General features: G+C 42.0%; 2 protein-coding genes across 5 annotated transcripts in view; one reads left to right on the top strand and one right to left on the bottom strand.

The window, feature by feature from the left end:
• myh10 (myosin, heavy chain 10, non-muscle) overlaps positions 1-2,810 on the top strand; it is a 32,507-nt gene extending 29,697 nt beyond the window's left edge. For all 3 annotated transcript variants that reach the window (XM_077718122.1, XM_077718121.1, XM_077718120.1), the window contains 2 exons: positions 1,410-1,582; positions 1,657-2,810. In XM_077718122.1, the coding sequence (XP_077574248.1) occupies positions 1,410-1,582; positions 1,657-1,789 (306 nt within the window). In that variant the 3' untranslated portion in view covers positions 1,790-2,810. The remainder of the gene's footprint in view (positions 1-1,409; positions 1,583-1,656) is intronic.
• A 681-nt stretch (positions 2,811-3,491) lies between these two features.
• Positions 3,492-19,792, bottom strand: ubn2a (ubinuclein 2a). 2 transcript variants are annotated; one of them, XM_077718920.1, is made up of 17 exons: positions 19,190-19,792; positions 16,165-16,287; positions 15,252-15,350; positions 14,057-14,167; positions 13,883-13,974; positions 12,104-12,662; positions 11,029-11,099; positions 10,764-10,950; positions 9,811-9,917; positions 9,209-9,319; positions 8,851-8,994; positions 8,135-8,185; positions 8,002-8,044; positions 6,588-7,910; positions 5,837-6,044; positions 5,014-5,082; positions 3,492-3,697 (listed from the first exon to the last, which is right to left on the bottom strand). In XM_077718920.1, the coding sequence occupies exons 1-17, from the start codon at positions 19,511-19,513 to the stop codon at positions 3,693-3,695; spliced, it is 3,627 nt and encodes a 1,208-aa protein (XP_077575046.1). In that variant the 5' UTR covers positions 19,514-19,792; the 3' UTR covers positions 3,492-3,692. The 2 variants fall into 2 exon arrangements, with proteins under 2 accessions (XP_077575046.1, XP_077575045.1); XM_077718919.1 differs by lacking the exon at positions 3,492-3,697 and adding an exon at positions 3,749-4,910.
• Positions 19,793-20,172: the final 380 nt, after the last annotated feature.

The following is a 20,172-nucleotide window of genomic DNA, read 5'->3' as shown; positions in this document are numbered from 1 at the left end:
CTCGTGCCCCACTTATACATAGGTGTTGAAACGTTTTATCCAAGGAAATGGGGTGAAACACTTAGACATTTTTTGGACAAAATGCTTCATCCACCACTGAAGACTTATACACTTAGACACTTAGGCATAAGAACTTATTCTTTTAACTGAATAATATTTGGAAAATCTTTGCCTGCACTGGGATTTGAACCCAGGACCACAGAGGTGAAAGACTGATGACTTATCCACTGGGCCACCACCCGGCGAGAGAAAATGGTAGTACTTATACTTTTACCTCTTTCATTTACCTGAAACACTTAGTCATTTTTTGACTAAATGTTTCATCCACCACTAAATACTTATTCAGTTAGACACTTAGGCATTAGAACTTATTCTTTTAACTGAATAATATTGGGAAAATCTTTGCTTGCACTGGGATTTGAACCCAAGACCACAGAGGTGAGAGACTGATGACTTATCCACTGGGCCACTACCCTGTGGGAGAAAGCAGTAGTACTGGTAAATTTATGTCATTAATTTACCTGAATAATATTGGGAAAATCTGCAGGTGCTTGGATTTGAACCCAAGACCAAAGAAGCAGGAAACTGATGACTTATCCACTGGGCCACCACTCTCCAATATTAGGCAGTAGTATTTGTTGTTTCGTGTCTTTTCACACCCAGATCATACTTAGTCCTTTATTGTACCTTCAAGTGGGAAAAGTTAGGTCAAATTACAAAGCAGAGCAAACCAGGATTTGAACCCAGGTCTACAGAGGTGGGAGGCCAATGACTTATTCACTGGGCCACAGGCTCCCTAAAGTAAGCAGTTGTAAAAATAAATAAAATAAAAAATGTTTTTTTTTTTTAAATTAAATTCAAATTAAGCATTTTTGAAGGGGAATCCCTACTTCGCGGAAATTCACTTATCGCGGGTGGTCCCGGTCCCCATTAACCGCGATGACCGAGGGAACACTGTACTACAATGATGCAACTTGATCTAGGAAACAGCGCCCTCGTGTAGCCAAGAATAGTTACTACATATCAGCACACCTTCCATTTACTTGTATAGATTACTAGGCATAGTTGGGTAGTGGACGGGAGTGAAAGTGCAGCAATTTTTTTGGTTTATTTACAGCAAAAACCCACCTGCAAATCCCATTTAGACAGATTTTGAATTGACACAAATAGCACAACATAATATCGTAATTCACAGAATTGATTTCTTAAACGTTTCTTGAATGTATACTTAAATTATTCATATTCAATATTTTAGGACATTGTTGATGGGTTTTTAGATGAATTTGAATGGGAGCCAAGTGGCTCCCATAACTTCAATCACGGAGTCAAACAACTTCAAGAAGTCCAATGCAAAGTTGTTGGAGGTTTTTTTGCAATTAAAATCAACTCAACCATACATTTGTAAACAGATGGATAAAGGCAACTCACGAATGAAGCAGTTGAAGCGTCAGCTGGAGGAGGCCGAGGAGGAAGCCACCAAATCCAACGCATCACGCAGGAAGCTGCAAAGGGAATTGGACGATGCCAGCGAAGCCAGCGAGGGACTCAGCCGAGAGATCACCAGCCTCAAGAGTAGACTCAGGTAACGCCGGCTGCAAAGTCTGCCCCCCCAACACCACTTCCCTCCTACTTTATACCCACCTGTGGCATTTCCAGGCGAGGAGCTCCCGGGGGCTTCTCATCGGGTCGCTCGGGTCACCACAACCTCGACGGAGCCTCGGCCGAGCGCTCGGACGACGACGCCGACAGCCGTGCGGGCGATTTCAACGACGTGGGCAACCTGGAATGAAGGCTAGAACCCGCCCATCCGCCCGCTGGCCAACAACGCACACTACAGCCGTACCTTGACTTACGAGTCCTTTACAAAAAAATGGAACCATTGGCTGGAAACACCAATAATTACGCAAGTATGCACCAGCACTTTACACAAAGTTATTCCGCTCACCTTTTTGACATAATCCGCTAAATGTACACGGGACAAGAAAACTGCGTTTTTTTTTTAATGACATCAAAATCCCCCATAAGATAAAAATAGTTTTAGTTTTTAGTGCTACTGTTTTCTAAACATCTTTACATTTAATTTAACCACATTCTGACTGCACATTTTCAACTAATGTGACAGCGTTACTATGTTTTCAATTGGAAAAAGATGAACTCTTAAGTCAGGGCACTGCTGTATTTTTTGTTTCAAGTCTTTTTACGCAACAAACTGCATCATCTGGCAACGGACATAATGTCAAGCCCTGGATAGTCTCGTATAACGTGCACATCATCTCTTTTGTGGAAAAGGACAAAGATTCAACGTCTGTTTCTTTAAAAGTGCCTTAGACACTAAGTAAGAACGTCAACGGCCGAGGATTTTTGCTCCCAAAGCTAAGCAGATAAGCATTTTTTTTGGTTTTCTAGTGTCGCTTCATATCAGTACGCGGCGCCACTTTTTATCATTGTCCAACTCCTTTTTGGCTCTGGATTAGAAGTAAACTCATGGGCCGCCATTGAGGGCAATAAATGTCCTTTTCCATTTGATTTTGCCCAATTGCTATCTATTGCAGGCCTGTGAGTTAAGATAGTTATTATTGTACAGCATATTTTGCATTTGGTTGGAAGCTTTAACATCCTCAAATAGTTAATTAACATCCAGTTGATACTAGTGTTACATTGCTGATGATTGTTATTATCCAGCAGGCATTCATTTCACTACAAATACTCCCTTCCAGTGTTATTTCTTCTTGTATACTTACTTGCATTTCTAGACAATAATCAGTTTGTTTGCCCTTTTAATAAGGAAAATAAAGCATATTCATTGTTAACTTTTTTTCATGTGCTTTGTTTGAAATGCTTGGCTAAATATTGTTACTAAGTACAAATAGAGTTAATATTAAAAGGGAGGTCAAATGTGCTGACTTTTTTTTACCCCACTGTTTGGCATTCGTTAATTTTAATTGTTGGTTTAACACAAGCTCATCTCATTTTCTGAACTGCTTTATCCTCACTAAGGTCGCGATGAGTTTTCCAGCTGACTGCGGGCCAGAGACGGGAGACAACACCCTAAACTGGTGGCCAGCCAATCAGAGGGCACAAGGAGACAAACAACCATTCACGCTTACACTCATACCTGGGGGCAATTTTAGTGTCCAATCAGCTTACCATGTATTTCTTTGGAATGTGGGAGGAAACCGGAGTACCAAGAGAAAACCCACACAGGCCTGAGGAGAACATGCAACGTCACACAGGTGGACCAACCTGGATTTGAACCCAGGTCCCCCAATGTGAGGCCGTAGCGCTAACCACTCACCCATGCATGTTCTTCCAGGGTATGTGTGGGTTTTCTCCAGGTACTCCAGTTTCCTCCCACATCCCAAAGATGTACATTGTAGCTGATTGAGAACACTATAAAATTGATCCCAGATATGCGAGTGTGAGCATGAATACTTATGTCTTCTTGTGCCCTGCGATTGAATGGCCACCAGTTCAGGGTGTCCCCAGCCAGTTGCCCTTAATTGGCTGGGATGTGCTCCAGCACCCCCCACCACCGTTGTGAGGATAGGCTGCAGAGAAATTGAGTTATCATAAATGATCTATTGAACAAAACAACAGTGTAATGATTTGAAGCGGGTCATTACATACTTGGATTTTTCTGAGTGCTCCACCCCATTACCTCATAACGCTAGCACAAGACGAGGCACCATTTTTCATCCTGTGAAACAAACGCTGTCCCTTCACTAAAGAGAAAATCAGAGTCATCATGGAAAACACCTGTTTTGTTTTAATTCCATATTTGACGCACAGGATCAAACTTTTTGTCCCAAACTAATCGAAAAAAAATTAAAACCAGATGAAGCCACCAAGTCAATTCAGTTTAGAAATGTCTTATTGTCTGCACACTTGTACCTTTCAAACCCAACTGTTGAAGAGAGGGCAAGCGAGACAGGGGGGGAGGGGCTACAACAACAATCTTTGGCGTCATTCTTCGTGCAGCCATGTCTCACACACATACACACACACACACAACAAGGAAGAACAGATCGCAAAGGAAGGGATTCCGGTCCATACTGCTATTCCACTTCTCTCCTGCATAGAACATATTCTAACATATTCAACCTAAGGCGTGTGTTATAAATCGGAGAACTGACGATTCCATAAACAAAGAAAAAAAAATATCATTCAAGTATGGCTACAATCTTATCTCACGTTCTCATTTCAAGTCTTAGCGGAGCCGCCTTAAAAAAAAAGGTCCAGTGTGATAAAACACCACCCAAAAACAAAGAAAAACATCCTGTGCAACGTTTGCTCTGTATTATCCAGAGAATACGGAATTAACAGTATATTCTATCTTTTTATTTTAGTTATTTTATTTATTTTTAACTCTATGCACGCACGCGTTACTATCTTTCCGACACACACATACACTCGCCATCCCTGTGTGAATTACAAATAATTTATCAATATTTATAATTTAAGCTACGATTTAACAGTCGTCAGTGGGAGCGGGAGAATGGGAAGCGTTGATAAAAACACTAAAAAAAAAAAAAAAGAAAGAAAAAAAAGTGGGACACAACCAAAACTAAGCATCAGATTCCTATTTAAATAGAAATTCTCTCGTCCTTTCCTTCCACAGTGATCAAGGTCGCTTGATGTAAACATGTTGACAAAAAATAATAATAATAACATTAAAATAAATCTCTTTACCTGTTCTGCCTTGTTCTAAAAAAAAAAAAAAATACTTGGGTACCAAAGTCCAACCAGGTCAATTTTTTTTTCCCAAAAAGAAGAAGAAAAAAAAGACAAAAAGCTCTGCGGCGTCCCATTGGCCCAATTGTCAGTCAATCAAAAAGAGTCCCATGATGTGGCTCGCAGCTTTCAGTGGCTCGTCGGCTTGCGCTTGTCGCCGCCCTGACTTTGGTTGGCATCTGGCGAAGTGATGGCAGCGCAAATTAGGTTTGGCTCGTCAAAAATGGGATTAAATTGGTGTTGTTGGTGCTGTCGGTATTGTCTGCTTTTTGTCAGTCTTACCTGAGAAAGCCAGCTGCAAGTGAGGAGGTAGAGCGGCCTGCGACCCGGCTTGGAGACTCTTGTACAGATCTGAGGGGAGAAAATTAAACCTCATCAGATCTTCACAGTCAGAGTGGATTGAATGCCTAGCCCCATAAATGGCACTGAAAGATTAGCATTAATGAGCAGATCTTCTGTTGTCAATGGCAGGTAAAGAGTTAATTGAATCTTTTTCAAAATAAAAAATAAAAAAAAATTGTAGCAAATTTTATCAAATTACTTAAATATATACAACTGCTTCAGTTTTGATAGTGGCAGAATTTTTGGGTGAAACCTGACTAACTGAGCATTTTTGGAGATTTTCCTTCCTAAACACATCCGTTTTTGATTAAAAAGCTTTTTATTTACTTTACTTTTATTTATACTTGAGTAAAACAGCACATGTAAATAATAACATGTTAAATAATAATAATTTTTCAGATTAAATCAAAAGAAAATGTAAAGTCCAAACAGCACTCTGATGGATCACTAGTTTTTGGTGCCAGTATTTGCTTTATATTATTTAAAATATTTCAATATTCCACAAGAGTTTTCCTGGCATTGAATGTTTAGATAATAAAAAAAATAGAAAATGTTTTTTTTGGACGTTAAATCAAGGTATTAATAAACAGTACACGTTTTTAAGAATGTGTCTAGTACATTTGAACTAAAACCAGGTTCAAAACGGGACCAAATCGGGACCAGGTCTGCCTGTCTTATTAAACGACATGTATTTAACTTTTCAGTACCATCCGAAATGATGTCCTATCATTTTTGTAAATAGTCAAAATTGTGCGGCACTCACCCAACAGGTCACTCTGTGCTAACGGATATCCTGAGTTGGAACCAGGGGCCGAGCCCATGCCGGCGGGACCCGGGACCCTTGGGGGGGTGAAGTTGAGCAGCGGAGGAAACTGGAAGGGCAGCGAGACGGGCACCAGGCCCCCCAGCATGCCAAACCCCAGGGGCAGGCCCGAGGGGCCGCCCAGAAGCGGGGAGCCCGCCGCCGATACCTGAACACACAGCAGGGGGGACCACACCTGGGATAAATAACCCTTGTGTAGGGCTTGGCCTAAAAATACAATTTAACATTTTAACATTAAACAAGAAAAAAAAAAGCCGAGTTCTTAAGCAAAAGTAACATTGTCCAAAATCTATTCTGTCTTCAATATACCGTAAAACCCAAAGCCTGTTTAAGGCCTTATCCTCTAAAAAATTGTAAATGTTATTTTAACAGGTGCCAATTTAGTCTGTTGTTCACCATTATACTTTGTTTACTTTAAATTATGTTTGTTATTAATTTTTTTTAAAAAAATGACCCGCCCTAAAATGCGACTTATATACAAATGGGACTTTTTCCTCCTCATTGCACTTAACAGTTTGAAAAATAGGGTCATCTTTTGCTTTCCCTCTATTTGTGCTGTCAAAATTGAGTTATGGCTATTTAAAAACAATACATTAGCATGGCGAATGGAAATTTGATTTAACATGTCCCATGATGCATTTACTACACTCCTATCCTCTAAAGCTGTGCTTTGATTAAAAACAAATATTACCTGCGAGAGGTGCGATGTGGTGGAGGGCGTGGCCAAAGCTCCCGAAGCGGACCAGCCGTTCCCCGCCTTCAAAGTCTGTCCGACCGGACCCACCAGCCTCTGCCTCTGGCCGTGATTGGCCGAAGAAACCGAGGGCGACGGAGGCGGCGTTTTGCTAACGTGACCGATGGCGGAGGTCGTCTTGTTGACGGGCGAGTTGTGGGCACTGGCGGCGGTCGGAAGTTTGGGCGCCCCCGTGAAGGCGCCCTGCGTCTGCTTCGCCGTGGACCCTTGAACACTACCTGTTATGCCGAAAGGCGGTCGGAAAGTTTTGGGTGAATACTGGTGTTTGGGGCCAGGGGGGTGCGAGGGCGAGGAGGAGGGCGAGGGGGACGAAGAGGACGGGGACGAGGGGGGCGGAGTGGGCGGCGGTGGCCGAGGCGTCAGCTTAATGATGGGGGAAGAGTTTGTACTGTGAGGGGGCTTGGTCAGCGTGGCCTGCATGGGCGTGATGAAGTTGGGCAGGGGGTGCTGGGAGCGGGCTTTGCCTTGGAGCGAGGAGGTGCTCGGGCAGACGGGCGACGGCGAGGACACGCGGCAGGATGGCGACAGGGTGGCGGGGTGAGGCGAGGGCACGGGGCGGGACTGCGGGGAGGGTGGAATGGCGCCGCCGTTGCCCTTGACCACACTCTGGGGAGGGACCCCCGAGGTACCGGCCGGGTTGCCGACCAGGAGGCCCTTCTGATGATGGGGGGGTATCAGAGGGGACGCCGTGGGTGGCGGGCGCTGCTTTGGGGGCGACGGGGCGGGGTGCGGATGCATCTTGCCCACCACGATGGCGCTGGGCCTGTTGTTGGCAGGCGCCGAGGTAATTTGTCTCTGGCCGAGGGGGCCCGACGTCTTGACTAGACTGTAGGTGGCGTCGGAGGGCCTGCAGAGGGTCTTGGAAGAGGTAGAAGAAGAAGAAGCGGGAAGGGAGGCCGGCGTGCTCATCTTCCCCAGCAACGTGGCGCTCGCCATCTTGGAGGAGGCGCTGCAGGTGACCTGCGAGGGGTAGTGGGGGGCGACGGGGGGTGGGGAGGAGGTGGGAATTTGCGGAGGAGGCGGCGATAGAGGACTGTCGGAGGGGCCTAGGCCTTTGGCGGCGTTGCTGAGGAGGGCCAGTGCGTGCGAGATGGAGTCCAGAGACGGCGCGCTCAGGTCCTCGTCCAGAGAGTCCGATAGACAGATGAGCTCCGACGGCGAAGACAGAGGCGGCGGCGGGCGGGGCGAGGGAGCGGACGAGGTGGGCACGCAAAGAGTAGGAGGCATTGCCAGCGGAGGTTTGCGGATCCACACGCCGTCCTGGAATGCACAAACCAGAAGATAAACATTAGCCATGCAGTGGTGGAAGGAATGGCTGCATGATGGGTTTGTTTTTTGTTTTCCATCCAACCTTAGCTTTGGCCTTGGGCCCAGGCAGTACTCGCCTCTTGGCTCTGGATGGAGGAATGAAACAACAAATACTGACTATCCTTTGTACATTGCCCTGTGTTTACATTCAGCTCAGGCAAGAAAGAAATACTTACAGACTTCCAGTGAGATGAATGTGGACAGAAACACTCTCCTTGAAGAGAATCCTGAAGAGATACAAAATACATTGTCTTACTAAAATGTTAGCCAGTAAATTACCAACATGATAGTATTAAGTACCGTCATTGATGATAAAAAAATACCTTTTTTTAATACAGTGGTGCCTCAATTTACAAAATTAATAGCAGAAGTGCTTGCCCCGACATGGATTTTTCATTAGTCTCATTTTACATGTAAATTCTCTCATTCTATGTCCTCATTATACCATCAAATAATCCTTTAAAAATCTTGTAAAAGTGTAACAAAGTTGTATGAAAGATGGGGAAAAGGGTACCCCTGAATGCAGTGCTTTTAATTTAGTTTCTGTTGCGACTGTTATAAAAAGAAAAGACATCATAACACTGCAAATTCTGCCCTCCGGTGGCCAAAATGCGAACACAGTGATGTGTTTGTTTTTTTAAAAGATTAACTGCAATGTGATGGTAATTTTTTTTTTTTTTTTAAAGTCATATGTATCCCCTAAAGAAGGCCCCAACATTTCTCATAATTGCTATTTTGATACATTTAAATGTTAAGCAAGTTCTATTTGATTATTTCTCGAACATGGGTTAGGCAACCCTGTTTTTCTACAGTGTAGAAAAATGCTGGTTTGTGACATTTGATAGAAATTAAAGCATAAAGAAGAAAGTGAGAAAGACGCATGGCAACCGACCTGGCTTGCATCCAGCCTTTGGGCCACAGTGGTTTAACCTCATTCTCCAAAAAAGCCTTGAGGTAGTCCTCGACAGATAGAGAACACTGGCTTTCCATGTCATAACAGCTCAGCTTCACTCTCACCAAAGTGCAAAGCAAACTCCTGCATACACATGAACACACAAAAACAAGTATGAACTGAACTGTAATGGTCATAAAGAAAATAGACACTGTGGAGGAGAAAAACATCATGTGAAGGAAGTCTTGGGTTATTTTTACAGTGCGTGGGAAGACCTCAGTATCAGAAAGTAACAAAAAAAACCTCCCCTCCAAAAATGTAGCATTAGATTTCCAAAAGAATTGGGTCCAGTCAATACCTGAGCTTGTCATCCCAGACAAACTTCTTCCGTGGACCCATCACCCTTTTGCCGGGTTTCTCCTCATCCTCCTCCTCTGATCCATTCCTCTCCCCCTCTTCTGACTGCTGCCTGTATATGCACAAAGGCACAGCTATGTCAATTAATCCATCTTATTCTTGTTGGCATCGGTGAGGCAACTTGTAGTCGCCGGAAAATGGCGCTCAAGGCGGAGAGCTAACAAGTATGAATATGTCATAAATAAATGTCATAAATCTGTCTGGCCTGGGAAGACGAACTTGTGGAGAAGCACTATACAATTTCGTCATACGCTGCTGAGGGTATGATGACTACTAGGCTTTTTGTCAAGTCAATGATGACGACAATGCCTATGTCTGATTTTCATTAAAGCAACCTATAAACAGCTAGAATACAAAATAAATAGTTCTAGCTTAGTGCTGTGCGATATCTAGCACCAAAACGGAAGGTTTTGTATTGTCCTCCAAAAGCTTTTTGGGCATGAAGCCTGTAGTTGTTGTTGTTGTTTTTTCCAAAAGCAGGTGAAAGGACAGCAAATTCACATTAATGAAAGCCAAAATGAAAAGAATGCCATTTGAACTCACTTTGCCGCCTTGGCCATGCAGTCCATGTTGTACCTTGCGATCTGTGCGGGCATCGCACTACACACGGCTAGCTTCATCTCCAGCAGAGGCATATGCATCCGGTCATCCTGAGGGAGATGAGAGAGAGAGGGAGAGAAGAGGGGCTAAAGTTAGATAAGCTGAGGCTTTTTTCCTCATTTGTTTGGTCAACAAAGCTTGAGCGTTTTTTTCAGCAGCACGCATTATTGAATCAGCAGTCTACGCAGAACACATTTGGGATTAGAAAAGAGCCGACAAGAGGAAATACTCAACGACATGAACACTGTTGGCATTGACTGATGTATTGCCATACTGTAGACCAGTGCTTCTCAACTAAGGGAGGGTGGGCAAAGCAATGCCATTGGGGTGCACGAATCATTGCCAGGGAGCATCGGACTTAGAAAACTTAGAAAACTTAGAAAAACATGATTTTTTTAAAAAAAAACTAGATTAAAAGTGTAATTACACATTCACTCAGTGGATAGTAGTGACATGCTCACTGTCAATGGTATTAATTTTAACAAGAATATATAGTAATACTTATATATAGAAGTATACTTGGAAATTTAAACAAAAATCATACTATTTACAATGAAGGTTGAAGATGGGGGCGCAAAACATTTCATTCTTCCTTCGGGTGGAACAGAAAGTAAATGAGAAGCACTGCCATAGACGTTTTCATAAAAAGAAACCTGCAGTCCAAACATTTTTACTAACAAGGCAGCTCAGGTGATTAGAGAACATGATTCAATATGGGAAGGTGGGATAAGCAAAAAATGTCATAATAATAATAATAATTGACATCTACATACGAGCTTAGTCCCGGAATGCATTAAGCTCGTATCACGAGGTACTACTGTACTAAAAATATACACTACTGAGCTGAAATATAAAAAAAGCAGAGTGAAAAGTGACATGACAAGTGTGGCACGCACCATGCTGTGGGGCGGTGGCGTCGGTTGCAGCCCGTTGTCGCACTGAGCCGCCCTCACCTGGATCTTGAGGCTGAGTTTCTTCAGCCGTTTGAGGAGCGCCTCCTTGTTACACGGCACGAAGGCCTCCAAGTGAGCATAGATGCCCAGGCGCATTTCAGGAGCCTGTTTCTGCACCTGTAGCTCGATGCTAATGGAGGACACGCAACACAAGGTTAGCTTCGAATGATGCACAAGACATGTCCAGGGACGGTACTGTCATACTCACTCCAACAAGATGTTATTCATGTCCAGAGTGAAAAATTTCTTTCTGCCCTCCTGATCAAACTGACGAGAAGCCTGTGGGGAGAAAAACAGCTGAATCAGCAAACAGCAGCAGGTCAGGCAGCTGTGCAAACCAACACTGATATTCTTCGTATACTTATTTTGGTATTTTTCAATGTTGCATTTATGAAAGGTTCACAGACAAGACAAAAAAAAATCAAGCATGGATGCTTACTGCTACAAAATTGGACCATTTCTCTCCTCATCTCTTTTTAAAGGTTTTAAAAGACCCAAAATACATATTTGCACTATAAATTGTTAAGTATGCATGGCACCTCTACTTGCAAACGTCTCCAGATAAGAAATATTCAGGTTATGAAATTTTGTCTCTGGAAATTCATGTTACAAAATGTAAATCCATTTGCATCATCCTGGATTTGATTTTGAAAATGACTCCGTTATCAACGAGTCGTGCTATCATAACCCAGTTTGACGACATATGCCTTGCAATTTAGGACAATTGTGAAAAAGGTACTCGTCTTTGGATTGATATTTCACCAATTATACAACATTTTATGTTAAGATGTGTTGTTATATCAGCTGCCAAATGTTTCCCTGCTCTTCCCTCACCTACCACCAATGCAAAATATCTTTGCATGTCATATTCATATTAATGGCATAATAAATCATTTCTCACATATTTCATAAAAAAATGGGTACAATCCCATCAAGGATTTAGAGCAGGAAAATGATTCCACAAAGGGCCACAGTGGGGCCAGATTTTCATTCCAACTCATAAAGACGACACCTTCCCACCAATCTGGTGTCCTACAAGAGCAATCCGTGGATTGCAGTCAGGTACTTCTTATTTTCTGCAGAAATCTCATTGGTTCAAGTGCCTTTGCTGGATCAGTTGCAACAAAAACCTGCACCCACAGCGGCCCTCGATGACTGATATGCCCACCCCTGGTTTAGGGAGTTGCAATGGGGACCTTGAAACGGATTTGTACATTTACATGTGAACTGTGACTCTACTGGCTTTAAGCATTTGCCCTGCACATCAGCAGCAAACAACTCACCGCCCGCAGATCCTCGATGCGCTTGACGAGAGGCTGCGGCAGCCCCCCAGGCAGCGGCGGAGGGGAAAACAGTCCACTGGAAGATCCCTGGCCTCGCCCTTGGACAACCCCGCAAGCTCCTCCTCTTTGCCCGGGCGCACCGACTCCCAGAATGCCATTCTCCCTGACGGTAGAAACGGCATGCTGCTGGTCACCATCCAATATATCAAAGTCGAGGTCGCCAAGGAGGTCCTGAAGCTCCTTCTCATTGGCAGAGCCCAGCAGTGACATCATGGCGGGGTCGGCAGTCAGGTCGGAGAGCAGCAGGTCGCTGTTGCCGGCCGTATTGGTGATAACCGGCTGATGGGCGGAGTCAGACAGGTGCTTGGCCGCATCGGCCGTGGAGGGCTTGTTGGCCACGCCCTCTGCCAGGCCCGTGGGAGCCAGGCTGGGATTATTTTTCCTCATTTGCTCCTTCTCCATGGTAAAGCGGCGTAGCATTGCCGCTAAACACAAAGAGTCCTTCATCAGCTTTTTACGCTTTTTCTTCTCGGGACGAGGGAGGCTGACAGCTGCCACACTGCAGAAAATTGGAAGTTAAGAGGATTTTTTTTCTTTAAATCACTCATCCATCAGTGTCATTTGTCAAGTAAATATTTCCTTTCAACATCTCAAGGATAATCACGATAATAAAACGTGCGCATGACACAGTTTTGATCACATGCATTCCTGCGGAATTTTATCTAACAATTCGTAAAAAAAAGTTACTATGAAGTATACCAGACAAAAAAAAATCCTTAAAAAGGCAATCATTCCAGGAAGTCAGCAAAAGAACCATTTCACATTTTTAAATGGCAGTTCTATTTTAGCCAATTGCAAGTATTTCAGATTGTCCTTCCCACTCGTCAGCATTAACAGCCACAATAATTGATGCAGGCTTTGCCTGTATCCCACATGGGAAATCGAAAAAGACACAGATATATTGCAAAGTTACAAAAACTATAAAGAGAGTGCCTATTTTTTTAACCTACTTTAAACTGTTTTTGAACGCTTCTGTGATTTACGTGCTCACAATCACTGTCCTTTGTGTTAATCATTATATTATTTGTCATTATACTTCCTTGAAATTCTATATTTTTGCATATTAAGGTCCTTTGAGCAAGCATATTTAAGATAGTCATTTTTTTAACCGAAACATGAAAAAAAAAATATAATATATTCTAAATTCTAAAATATAATGTGCATAGTACAGTTTTTTTCCTCTATGCCCACCATATATTATTTTCTATCAATAGATAGGTCAATTTTGCTGAGACATTTAAAAAAAAAATGCTTTCCTTTCCCTTTAAGAGTGACAGTGTACTCCATTGTATCTGGAAATGACACAGTAAGTACATAATTTATCGTGTACCCTAACCTTAATCAATTAAAGCCCTAGTGAACATATTTGATGCTACACTAAACAAATTGACAGCTCTGGTGTTGTTAAACTGCAGCGTGAATGAGCAGTCGCCCACATTGTCCGCCCTGGTGAAGGCACAATGGCAGCCGTGGTTATTTTTAGCTCTTGTTTTCCACGTTTGACTATTTGGCCTATGTGAGCGTAGATAATAGGCGCTTTTCTCCAAGGTGGCTGCAAACTGACAGCGAGTCGGAATGCCCGCGGCCTAAAGAGGCATGACAATCCTTGGATGAGTTTACGCATGCGAAAAATTGACCAAGTTTTGTGGACGTTTTGTAGATTTGATGCTTGTTTTTAGACAAAAAAGACGCATTGATTCAATGAACCCAATTCCTTACCCTTGTTTCGGCTCATTTCCCTTCTTCTCTTCCAGGTGGACCATCTCCTTCTTCTTCTTCGTCTTAGACTGCTCATTATTGTCATTTGCCTTCTGAAATTAGAGCGCTAAAAGGTCACTTGACCATTCAAATTTGTATTCGCATGTGTACGCTGGACATTGATTTTAAACTGACCTTGCCGTCCTCTCCCTCGGAATCGGACGCCGCTCGAAACTGCAGCGTACCAGTGTTGATGTAAAAACCGCCTAGTTTTGTAGTCAAAGAGGCGGGTACCAGTTCGTCATACTGGGGGAGAAACAGAAAACAGTTTGTCGCCATTATACATTGAATTAAGTAAACGATAACACCCTTAGTAGAGCAAGGACATTAATGAAGGTTGAATAACTCAAATAACTAGTTCATTTTTGGATCCAAATTCTGGACTACCGGTGAAATTAAAATGGAGTATGTCTGTGACTTTTGGTGTTGCCAAACTCCCCATTAGAGGTGAGATCTTTGGCCCGAACCAGACCCGCAAATCAGCCTAAAATATCAATCATCATGTCGGGTTCAAGACATGAGAAGTGAAAAGACTAAGAGTGAGTAGTGGGAAAGCTTCAAACTGATTGCTTAATATGCTTGAGAAACTTGCATTGGCTTTGTGAATGTAGTCAATGTGGCACAGGCATTTAAACAGTTGAGATCGTCAAACATCTATGTTATTATATAGAAGATGTAAATGTTTATAAAGTCTTGTTTATATTAGATTTCGTTACAAAAAAGGCTTTAATTTGTTATCATAAATCACCCGTCCTCCTCCCAACTCAGGTCAGGAGTCCCGAGTCCGCGCAAATAAAATATGAAAAAAATGCACGTAGAAGTATTGAAAAATATCAAATTTGCATGTTTGGTTCGGCGTTACTTTCATTTCTGTATATTGTTGATTTTTGGGCTGGTGCATTCAAAATATTGTGCTTATTTTGTTATTTATTACAATGCCATGACCCTTATCTGGTGTGCGCTACATGCCTGCAGAAAAAAATAGAACTGTGCCATGGGAGTCTTACATCATAGATCCAGGCTGTGAATAGTAGACCAAAGACAACTTATCCATGCAAAGAAATAAGATCAAACTCCACTGACTGCCAAAGTAAATAGTTAAATGATGAATCAATCTTTGATCATCTAAAAAATGTTTAATCGTGCTGTAAGATGCTTTTAGCTAAGATTTGACTTCGACCTAAGATGTCAGTTAAAGTCACTGTCTTTGGTAGAGATGAGTCAACAACAAAAACAGAGATGTAAATTGGACCTTATCAAAGAGAAACTGGGGTTCTGACAAGTTCGCTATCATTAAATACGGAATAAAGTTGTGGGAGGGTTTACTCACAGCCTCAGAGTTGTCAATGAAGGGGTCAGTCTCATCGTAACCAAAACCAATATCAATCAAATCCTGCATCCTGTCCTTCCTCTTCTTTGTCATGTTGCCCTACAACATCAAATAAACAAACAATGAGTCATGTCCTTGACAAACTCACTTTTAAAGGAAAAATATCATTCATAGCAAACCAAATGTCACCTTATTTATATATTTATTTAGTTATTTGCAAAAATAGTAACGACAGTTCCACTTACATCCAAGGGAAAATTATCAGTGCAATTATACGATGGAAACCATTGAAGTTTGTGTACCCTTCTGCTTCTCCTTTAATTTTAATATTTGTATTGAACCCTCATAGCATTATTATCCCAGCCATGGTATTGAAATAACACTCACAAAAACAACTAATAACAACGAGCTACTACTCATGTTTTTCGATTATTTCGAGCTCAATATCGATTGTCATCATACACTTTTTCTTCGCACAACCCTTCATTGCACCGGCTTGCTTTGGACCCATTGTTTCCTTTAATTCGACACTGACTAACGCAAAAAAAAAAAAAAAAAAAAACACGGAAAAATGCTATGCTCCGCCCAGTGCTCGTAGAGATCTTTGCACGAGGGAGAAAGACAGTGGGCTTAAATCATAAGCAGCCTCTCGGCCAACTAGTTGTTCCGTATGCTCGCATCTCAAAGCAAATATTTGCTCAGAATTGTACTCATATCTCAAATTCCTCATTTGATTGGACACTTGTATGTCAAGGTATGACTGTACCAGGAATTCTTATTTCCTGAAAACATTTACAAAGGACTTGACAAACCATGTGATTTCATAAAACTGTTTGTAATGGGATTTCATTCGAAGTGGTTTTGGTTTTGTACTTTCGAAAAAAAGACATGAATAAATCTCATAATAACTCACGTATTTATTTTCAAACTTCTTTGCCAGCGCCTCCACCTGCAGTCGCTCCCGCTCGTCATCATTGAAAGGGTCGTTGGGGTTGGGATTGGGGACCGCTTTCACACTTGGAGATTTGTTCTTTTTCTATAACAAAAACAAAATTGAATATGAAAAGCCAAACAAGATCAATGTCATCATTTTTATTTTTCGTTTTTTTCTATTTGCATACTATTCGAAGAAATCCAACACACATGATAGTATTGATACAAAAATTTGGATTATAGTGTACCCACCATAATTTACTAGAACAATGTATTTATTCTTATGCACAAGTGTCCACGTCATATGTATTAACTTTTTATAAATAAGGCGATCTGGACTATAAATGACTACCCCTGCACTTTATAATCCAAAAATATAGTAAATGAAACTGGTGTTTTAAGAACATTTTTCAAAAACCTGTAATCTATATCATTTTTAGTGATACTAACCACCTCAAACAACCTTTCAGATTTAATGTTTCTGGCTTTAAGCAATACAAAAGAAATTAAGAAATAAAATGTGTTGAAATCTGAAACAATTATTTTTTGGATCAAGTCGAGGGGGGAAACTAATTATGTAATTGCTCACTTCCGAGGACAAAATTTAAGGAATGATTAGGCAAACATGCAAGAAATACTTTGTTGTATCACCTCAAGCTTTTATAATAGATTAAAATATGTGACACAGTTCCCTTCATTACTCTAGCACCACATTTCTCTGATTGCTGTTACTAGATTAGCTTGGCATGTCTGGACCATTTTCTTTGAATTCCACCACAGATTTCAGGCTATGGCCGCAATTTTGTTTTCCCAGCTTCTTTTCAATAGCAAAATCTGTAATTGTATTGAAAAAAAAAGATCCCAAAACATCCTTTCAACTATTGCATTAAGAAGTGTGTCCAAATATTTGTTTATATTCTTTTATTTCTTTCATTAAATGTCACTTTCTTTGCATGATATAACCTTCCTCAATGAGGATGCCCAATTCATCATGAAATTATTATGACTTCCATCCACAGCTATTCTTTGTTGTGTTTAGGTATGTAAATCTCAATGTTTTTTGCAGTTTGGTCATGTTAACTTCAGTTTCTTTGCATTGGTTCATGTTTTTTGGTTGTTCAACCTGCTTTTAAGACAGTTGGTTTAAGTTTCCTCTTATTACACTTTGATGTCTCACCAGTATGCTAGCCTTTATCTATCTTTCATCATCTCTTTCACAACTGCACAGTGATTTTATCTTTTTATCTAAGAACTCTGAAAATTGAGCCATTCCAATATTAGTTTGAATCATGACCGTTCGTGACGGCCACCTTTTTATTTTTCTTACAAACATAAGGTTTCCAATTAAAATGACTTCAGGTTGGGGTCATGTGAATGTTCTGTTTTTTTTTTCTCTATGAAAATCCGGCGAGTCTAAATTTTGGGGTTGTGAGTTCAAAGGTCACAAAGGTCAGAAAAAGAATTTTGCAATAACTCAAATTTTCACGGTAGATGATATGACAAGACGAAAAAGAGTATTGACACTGAGGCTTGAGGGCAAAGATAAAATATGTGATTAATGAACACAACAGTTGGGGGCAAAAGTAAGGTCCTGCTTTCTTAAAGAGTGCAATAACTTTGAATTGAATTACTATGTGATATTTTACTAATTGACAAAAACAAAACTACAATATAGTTGCATACAACATTTTACAATTTTGTCCTCAATGCCAGATGTTTGTTTTTTTATTAAAATAATCAAAAATAGTTAGTTTATATTGGCGAACTCTTGCTGAAAATCTACTTTCACTTTGAAACTTCTTTTTTTTTTTTACCCAAAACCATACATAAAATAAACTTCTAGTCAGAGGGACCCTTTTGCCGCGTTTGATTTCAAGTGGCCTAACTAAAACAATCTGTGTTGGGGCCCCCAGTGGTGTGTGACATGCTCCATCCTGGTGCTCATCACTCATCTGCAGCCAGAGGGCCAGCGAGCAGGAGAAGAAGAGGCGATGATGCCGCATGTGGACGCCTCTAATGGCTGTGTGCCTGTCTGCCTGTTGGTGCGTTTTACTGTTGCTGGGCAAGAGGCATACCTGTCAACTGGTACGTTCTCGCCGTAATTGGTACAACTGAAAGCCCATTTTTATATTGGTACGCTGTACACATGAAAATGGTACGCTAAACGGTGATTTTGAGAAAAAAAAATAAATTAAGGCACTTTCTAGCCATTTTTCACCATCCGCCATTGTTTCTTCCCGGAAACGCATGTCTGCCAAGTGATATATGTACCGGCGCCTCTGATTGGCTAAAAAAAAAAGATCATGATAAACATTTCGTTTTGTAACACTTTCACCATGTGATTTCCGTTTCCTGTTCCCTTGTTTATGTTTACTTTCATTTGATCAGCTGTTTCTGGTCTGTTTACAAGTCAAGAATACACTCTTACACGTGGTACAAGTTGATTTATCTGACAATGGCTTCAATGAAAAGGACTTTGAAATTGGCTGAACCAGCACCAAAGAAAAAGAGAGAACAGCATGGAAGACACAGAAAAGAGTGGGAAACAAGAACAGATGAATTTGCAGGTTTGATTCAATCTTCAAAAAGCAATAAACACATAAACATACATTTTCTACTTGTTGTTCGTGATTTTTTACAAAAAAGTAAAGTGGTAAGATTTTCCATGTATTTATACATATATGTAAGGGCGAAAACAAAATTTGGTAAGATCACAAATGGTTCGAGGTTGACAGGTATGAAGAGGCGACCCAGGCACAGGTAGCAAACAGCACCCCCGTGTCAAACCCCCTTAACGCTGTTCACGGAGCGGATCGGGAGTTGAACAAGAAGCAGCCCCCCGTCTTTATCCGCTGGTCATCCACATAAGGACAAGGTGCACTCCCACCTTCCTCCCCCTCCTCCTCCTACTTTCGTCTTATCCAAACCATGGCAAGTCCACACGAACACGGCAAAGTGTGATAAAATTCCGAATCCGACTAACTCGCGAGAACAGGGGAACGTACCTGCAGGTTGTGGAGGAGTTCCCCGTAATTGAACTCAGCTGAGGTGCGGTCGTCGGGCTCGCAGAGTGGCAGGTTGAGTCGCACCGTCGCCTTCCTCTCGGCTACAACCTTGTCCTTCTCCCTCTCGCCGGGTTTGGTACCTCCTGTCCCGGTCTCTGTCAATCCGTCCGCCGCTGCCACCACCGTCGTCGCCGCTTCGACCTCATCGTCTTCGCTCAAGTTGTAGTCGGCTTCGTCCTCCAGCCGACGTTTCCTCGACTCCGATGCGGCCCCGGCCGCGAAGGCCGACAGGGTGACAAAATGCACTTTTCTCGGTTCGGCCATTTGGATGAGCGCCTTCACGCACCTCTCTCCGGACACACGGCGAGGGGGAGACGAGGATACTTGGCCAAACTACTCCGAATCGGTGCCTTGAGGACGCTTCCGCAAAGCCCCGATGGCTGTTCAGTGGCTACGGGGAGGTGGAGGCCTCCTCCGAACCATACGAATCGGAATCGAGGGGATGCGACGGTCGGGGGAAAGTTGTTTTTCCGGCAGCTACTCGCATCCTCGATTTGCTATGGGACCGACACATTCACAGGAGCCATCTTGGTTTGGGGAGTAAATAAAATATCAGACGGTGGAAGAGGGGTCACTGCGCATGCGTGCACGCCTGGTCCGGAAACGTCGTAACATTGGTGGGGGTGGAATTATGTCCAATCAGCGGCTGCCCCGACTTTAGTCCCGCCTCCTTTCTCAACAGTCGATAACATTAACGTCTATTGATGACCTTTCAGAATGTTGTCCCACAGTCATGAATTACATGGTCATTTTGTTTAATTTTTGTTATGCAACAAAATAATATATACTTCAAACCCAACCCAAATTTCTCTATTTTCATGAAAAATAAATGTCATTAATTTTCACCTGTAAAATATATAAAGAAAAAGAGAATTAACTTTATTTCTATTTTATTGTCTAGTTATATCTGCAACAAAGTGTTG

Source organism: Stigmatopora nigra, chromosome 6 (genome assembly GCF_051989575.1).
Source record: "Stigmatopora nigra isolate UIUO_SnigA chromosome 6, RoL_Snig_1.1, whole genome shotgun sequence".
Taxonomy (NCBI): Eukaryota; Metazoa; Chordata; class Actinopteri; order Syngnathiformes; family Syngnathidae; genus Stigmatopora; species Stigmatopora nigra.
Note: the sequence above shows the minus strand (reverse complement) of the source record. Positions and strands in the feature narration are given on the sequence as shown.

What these genes read in the sequence shown, in the direction of transcription:
- ubn2a (XM_077718919.1), bottom strand. Translation starts at nt 19,513, where the DNA reads ATGGCCGAACCGAGAAAAGTGCATTTTGTCACCCTGTCGGCCTTCGCG. An exon ending in AAAGGCTGGATGCAAGCCAG is followed by an intron (nt 8,186 to 8,850) that starts GTCGGTTGCCAT and finishes GTATCTCTTCAG; the next exon opens with GATTCTCTTCAAGGAGAGTG. An exon ending in CCACATCGCACCTCTCGCAG is followed by an intron (nt 6,045 to 6,587) that starts GTAATATTTGTT and finishes CTGTGTGTTCAG; the next exon opens with GTATCGGCGGCGGGCTCCCC.